The sequence below is a fragment of the Enoplosus armatus genome, chromosome 3 (assembly GCF_043641665.1).
Source record: "Enoplosus armatus isolate fEnoArm2 chromosome 3, fEnoArm2.hap1, whole genome shotgun sequence".
NCBI lineage: Eukaryota > Metazoa > Chordata > Actinopteri > Centrarchiformes > Enoplosidae > Enoplosus > Enoplosus armatus.
Genome location: NC_092182.1, coordinates 5644229 through 5650846, shown reverse-complemented (window position 1 = coordinate 5650846; position 6618 = coordinate 5644229). Strand labels below are relative to the sequence as shown.

General features: G+C 40.8%; 1 protein-coding gene across 1 annotated transcript; it reads left to right on the top strand.

Annotated features, from left to right (window-relative positions):
• The first annotated feature begins 1815 nt into the window (after positions 1 to 1815).
• On the top strand, positions 1816 to 3784 carry LOC139282263 (red-sensitive opsin). Its single transcript, XM_070901856.1, has 6 exons — positions 1816 to 1918; positions 2415 to 2711; positions 2834 to 3002; positions 3091 to 3256; positions 3342 to 3581; positions 3686 to 3784. Exons 1-6 carry the CDS (start codon positions 1816 to 1818, stop codon positions 3782 to 3784), a joined length of 1074 nt encoding a protein of 357 aa, XP_070757957.1.
• Positions 3785 to 6618: the final 2834 nt, after the last annotated feature.

Below are 6618 nucleotides of genomic sequence, written 5' to 3'. Positions count from 1 at the left end.
TCCCTGCTCTACTCCCCTGGATCCCACTCTGGACCTGCCCTCACTGGCCCCAACCTCTCCCTGCCTCGGCCTCGGATTCCCAGCCCTAGCCTCTCCTTACAATTTAATTAACATCAAGCTTTTCCTGTCTCCTCATCTGAGTCTGCACTTGGGTTCACTAGCTCAGCCCCGCTTAACTTTTGGGTAATAAATGATACATGATTGTTTTCAACTGCTTACCTTCTAACAGGGAACCTCCAGTATTTGAACATGAGGCAAGCTTCGTTAAACTTACCAACGTTGGAACTGGGAGCGTTGTAACTTTCCAAAACAGATAGACATTCATGCCCACTCCCTCAAACTTTTCTTTTCATTCTTTAATTTCTTTTCTGTTACGTTTTGCATATACAAATGCTGTAAGTGCAATACTATAAATGCTTTCCAGGCGCCCTTTTCTATGATGGCCAGCTTTTCAAGGTTTGAAGACTGTTCTCTGTCTGTTCATTGAGAGGCTGCTCCCTGGACCATGGACGTACCCTGAGTACAAACCTCCTTGTGTTGGTGTGGCTGTGGACCATAATACAGGAGTTAACAGACCAACATGAATGGCAATACGGTGTTCATACTGGGTGTCGCACATTGTATACAGTGAAATTACAGAGAGCTGAGCTTCTTCTTGCAAAGCCAATGTGTGTGTTCATACCACATGATGTATTCATGCTAAGGACTGCAGACAGTGGAGAGTAGAGGAGGGGACTACTTTAAATTGAGTCACTGTCCCTCACTGACTTTGCATGCCCCGGCATTCCAAAGACATATATTTAAAATGGCTATGACATTTCTGAAGAAATGTAAACACTTGTATTTTTAAGTCTGGAGCTTCTGAATTGTGCCATAGGACAATTATATATAGTCTGTGCTTTAGAGGAAATAACTGCCATGGCCATTGTTATCAACCCAACACCTTGATTTCTGCTTACAGTTTATTTTGTTATTTAAGCCAGTAATCCCGCCTCTAGGCTAAGGACACTCATTTACTCACTGATGCAAGACAAAGACCCAGTTCATGCCTATCCTATTGTTTAAGTGCACTGTCCTTCCGAAAGTGTTTTACTTTTGAGTCGTCCCTCATAAATTAGGCTGCGTTACCCTCTCCGCATTACCCTCGCCATGAGGACTGTGACGTGAGCTGTAGGATCAACGGAGTGTCGAAAAATCCTATGTTCTGAAGTGAACTCTCTTTCCGGAGGGATTAAAGGTGTCTTACTTCCCTCACATGTCAGCAGCTGTGACTGTCGCTATTATAGTTCCGTGGATCACCACTTGTCCTATTAAGCAGCTTTAAGTCTTGGCCATTTCTGATATTAAGTGTCCCAAATGTAAAATGTCCAAGTTATTGGATGGATGGATTAGTACTTATTCATGTCTGCATTGCTATAGTTGTAAGAAATTGATGATATTGGATACTGCAGGACTCGAAGAAGGAAGATGATGTTTGCACATTTATGTGTTAGTCAAAGGTCTCGCCGCTAATCCCCATTTCAACAGAGTGGACGGAAATCCGCTTTCAAACGAGATTATTAGGGCGTTTTGTGTCTTAACCTAATTAGCTGATAGTTTTAATTACAGTTCAAAATAAGTTTGCTTATGCTTGCTCTGCCGCCGAATATCGCTGCCAAGCAGCACACGACTGCTGTAAGTTGATTGTGACCTAATCCTGTCAGAGGTCTCTGAAGCATAAGTATAAAAGCTAAAGTCAGATGTGCACCAGTCACCCCGGGAGGTTGCAAGTGACAAGAAAAGGCTGACTGCTGAGGACCTCCTTCTAAGATCAGGATGGCAGAAGAGTGGGGAAAACAGGCATTTGCTGCCCGGCGGCACCATGAAGACACTACAAGGGGATCTGCCTTTGCTTACACAAACAGCAACCATACCAGAGGTACAGTATTGTCTTTTTTATGATTTAATGGGCGAGTTATTATAGTGATTTTAACAAAAAGTAAGTAGGTACGAAGGTTTGCTGATGAAGAGGTCTGTCTCTTCTTCTGAGACAGACCTGGAGCTTTAGCTCACATAAACACACATAATTCTGCTTCCCAGGGATTCCAAACCTTTAAGACAATGTGAACTATGAATATATACTGTTCTACTGTATTTCATTCTGATCCTTTCAGTGACCTGATGATGGTTTTAACTAGAATCAGATTGATAAGGAATATATGTATTATTGTACAGCACTGTTTAAAAACTGTTAGACCTCTGTGTCATTATGTAGTTTACATCATTACATACAATATACTTAACGTTAAATATCTAAATATGTGCAGATTCGAAAGGGTATCATTTCCAAGATGTGAACTTGTGAGACCACATGCCACTATAAATTGTGAGACTATAAATGAGCTTTGTTGTTTTGTTTTTTTTCTCCCACCCAGATCCCTTCGAGGGTCCCAATTACCACATTGCTCCTCGCTGGGTTTACAACGTTGCAACAATCTGGATGTTTTTTGTGGTCATCTTATCAGTCTTCACCAATGGTCTCGTCTTGGTGGCCACGGCGAAGTTCAAGAAACTCCGTCACCCTCTGAACTGGATTTTGGTCAATCTTGCCATTGCTGATCTTGGAGAGACAGTTTTTGCCAGCACCATCAGCGTATGCAACCAGTTTTTCGGCTACTTCATTCTGGGACACCCAATGTGCGTCTTTGAGGGCTACATTGTCTCAACTTGTGGTAAGTGGTCATAGTTTTTAATCTTTGATGGAAAAGTGTTTGAAGACAGTTTGTAAAGGGAGGATTCTTGGTGTTGAATATGTTATCACCACCTTTACTGAGTATCCTGCTTCCTTAAACAGGCATTACCGCTCTCTGGTCCCTGACTATCATCTCCTGGGAGAGATGGATAGTTGTGTGCAAACCTTTTGGAAACGTCAAGTTTGATGCCAAGTGGGCCACAGCTGGCATAGTGTTCTCCTGGGTCTGGTCAGCCGTGTGGTGTGCTCCCCCCATCTTTGGATGGAGCAGGTAGTCTGGTGTTTTTCTTTTTAATCTTAAAATACCTGAGCTTTTAATGAATCATTAGACACATAAACTAAACATTTTCATGCATCAGGTACTGGCCTCATGGACTGAAGACTTCCTGCGGACCTGATGTATTCAGTGGAAGTGAAGATCCTGGAGTCCAGTCCTACATGATTGTTCTCATGATTACATGTTGTCTCATTCCTCTGGCTGTCATCATCTTGTGCTACCTTGCAGTCTGGTTGGCTATCCGTGCCGTAAGTTATCTTGCAGTTTTATACTGTTTATAAAGTAGACCACAGCCTGGCAGAATCTCACACTGTGTTGGTTTGTGGATCACAGGTTGCCATGCAGCAGAAGGAATCAGAGTCAACCCAGAAAGCTGAGCGAGAAGTGTCCAGGATGGTCGTTGTCATGATCTTTGCATATTGTTTCTGCTGGGGACCTTACACCTTTTTCGCCTGCTTTGCTGCGGCTAACCCTGGATATGCCTTCCATCCTCTGGCTGCTGCCATGCCTGCATACTTTGCCAAGAGCGCCACCATATATAACCCAATCATCTATGTCTTCATGAACCGACAGGTGGGCACAACAGTCTCATTGCTACATTGATCAAAGTTCAATGTCTAAATCAAATGTGTTTGGTGTAACATTTTTAACATGCTCTCTCATTCTGTATCTTTCAGTTCCGCGTATGCATCATGCAGCTCTTTGGCAAAGAAGTGGATGATGGCTCTGAAGTATCCACATCAAAGACAGAGGTCTCCTCTGTGGCTCCTGCATAAACCTCCATGTTCCCACTTTTGGAAAAAAACTGAGAACCATTGTAATTTGTACAGTAAATATTTATTGTTTCATTTTTTTTAGTAAATATAGCTTTCTGGCAAATGGGAAAACAAAAAAAATACACAAAGCAAATGAATCATTGTGTCACTGGTCTTTTTTCAGATGAACATAAAAAAAAAAATCAAGCATACAGAAAGTTTTCCTTTGGTGATTTTTTACATGTGCAGAGATCGTTACATACTGTTAGATACAGGCATTCTAAAGAAAATGTATATAAGGTTATGGAGCAGCTCCAGATTGAACATCTGGGTAGAAGTTCTCTAGTAGAACTGACAAAAAAAAACACGGGGTTGACATAGTATCACTCATATACAGGGGCAAAAGTACTTGATTGTATTAAGGATTCATTCTGAGAGTCAGGAGATTACACTTCCAGGTTCTCTTCATCATCCACCTGGGAGTTGTCTCAGACAGACAGGACTTTGACAATAGAAAACAAGCTGTCTGTCCTTAATTGCACAGCACTTAAAATCCTAAGACATGATGTACAATCTGGAGGCAAATAGGAGAAAAAAGGATTAATTTCAGATCTTAAGAATTAGCGGGACAGCATATTTACAGAGGTAACTTTCCACTTGCTTTTTGCTGTGAAACATAATAATGCTAGCTAGGTTTTGGTGACTGATGAGAACATAAACGTTTGGACAATGTAACATGCAGGGAAAAGTAGCAAGTCATCTCGTGGTTAAATGTATTATCCACCCTGAGATGTTGTATACATTAGTCTGTAATGTTTAATGTTTTGCTGCCAGGAGAATGTGCCTCATCACCACTCTGTTGTGGAGTAAAGGTGTACGTAGATACTAGGAACCGGCCATCTGATCTTCGGCTGGACAGCTGCTCGTACACTGAGAATCCAAACAATCAAACATAACCTTTTAAACGGCTTATTCTTTCATTAATGTGTTCTGGTGCTGTAAAACGTTGATTTATTATTACAATAGGTCTAATGTTACTGATTTATAACTTAAACCTTTTCACTTTGAATGTAAATGTAACTCACATTTATACGGTCACAAAATTACTACACAGACCTTCAGAGAATGTAGAAATAGCCACATTTCATGATAATTGTGACTGCAGTGACCCAGTCTCAGGTTTAATCCTGGCTGTAAGTAATTCTTACCTGTTGCCCACACTGTTGAAGGTACACAGTTTACTGGTTTACTGACTTTGCCCCAAAGAGTTTAGAGGAAATGTTGGCGCACAAGCACAGAATTACTCCCACAGTGTGTCTTGCGTTATCTTGCAGTTATGTGTGCTGGAGAATAAAGAGAAAGCAAGACGATTCTGGACTACCTTGTGTGAAGTGAACACAAGACCATATTAGCAAATGTGGATTCAGTTCACTTCACAAGACTTTAATAACTGTCACTACACATGTAAACCACCTGCTGTTCCAATAGCAAGTGTGAAAAACAGACTTGGTCATGGTGGTCATTGGATTTACTGTCAGCAGTCAGGAGCAAATCTGAGTTCTGCTCGTAGTGAACTTTTACCAAACATGAATAGTTCAGAACTAGCGTAATTCCAGACCTCCCCTCGAAACATCTCAGCATCACATGGAAGTGGGAGTATTAACAAAATGATAATAGTATCAACTCCACTTCTTGGATGCTATATGTGGATTTGTAGATACTGAAATCAAAAATTGTTTCTTTTTGTCAGGCATTTAAGACTACTTCATAAACTACATTAAACATTAATTCATTCTACACAAAAGTACTAATATCCATACAGACACATTTGGAAATAAAGGACAATAGGGGAAAAGTGTACAGATTTCTTTAGTTCCAGGATCCATCCTCTTCTTCTGTGAGGCAGTTACCTGTGAGGGGCTTGATAAAAGCACTGATACACCAGATTAAACCATTATAGCAGCTTTAGTAAACCTCTGCTTTCCCCTGAAGTGAACTGTCATTCCGGAGAGATTAAAGGGTTATTGCAAACATGCCAGAGGTGACGGAGCCAATTTAGAGGAACAACCTGAGGTGTCCCTCTAATCTCATTTGGTCTGCGGGGATGTGGGAAAATCTTCACCTGCATTATCTAGGGTGCTCAGAGTGCCAGAACAGGGAGACACGGCTATGACAGCTGCTACCCTCAAAAGTACCCTCTAATGCTCTAAGTAAGTTTATGTCAACATGTTAAGTGAAACAAACAGAGCTATACTTAATGAAGTTCAAGAACCTTTTCATCACAGAATTTACATCTGAGGTGCATCAAGTTCAATGTTGAAATGAAGGACAATAAAAAAAATTGTCCTTGACAGCACAGCGTGATATAAAGATTAAAAGACAAGGATTTCACCAGCTTGCAATTGAGGGGCTGTGTACAGCTTTTAAGTTCTTTTGTTTGCATCAATTGTCCATTCTTAAAACCAGTAGTGGAAGGAGTATTCAGGTCCTTTGCTAGCTAACATTTGCTAATTAGCGCTACAAACAAAGTACAGCTGAGGCTCATGGGAATGCCATTAGTTTTGCAGGTGTTTGGTCATAAACCAAAGAATTGGTCAAATTCAAATTTTGATGTGATGATGGTGCTACAGGGAAAGTCAGAGGATCACCAATGAAACACAAATGTCTGTACAAAAGTAACTAAAACCCACAGGTGCCCACAAATGGAGTGGACTAAAAAGTACAATATTTCCAACTGAAATATAGTGGAGCTTAATTATAAAGTAGGAGAAAATGAAAATACCCAAGTAAAGTACAAGGACCTCATAATTGTAGTTAAGTATAGTACTTGTGTAGATCTACATACTTGCTTCCCA

What these genes read in the sequence shown, in the direction of transcription:
- LOC139282263 (XM_070901856.1), top strand. Translation starts at nt 1,816, where the DNA reads ATGGCAGAAGAGTGGGGAAAACAGGCATTTGCTGCCCGGCGGCACCAT. An exon ending in CCCATCTTTGGATGGAGCAG is followed by an intron (nt 3,003 to 3,090) that starts GTAGTCTGGTGT and finishes TTCATGCATCAG; the next exon opens with GTACTGGCCTCATGGACTGA. An exon ending in TCTGGTTGGCTATCCGTGCC is followed by an intron (nt 3,257 to 3,341) that starts GTAAGTTATCTT and finishes TGTGGATCACAG; the next exon opens with GTTGCCATGCAGCAGAAGGA.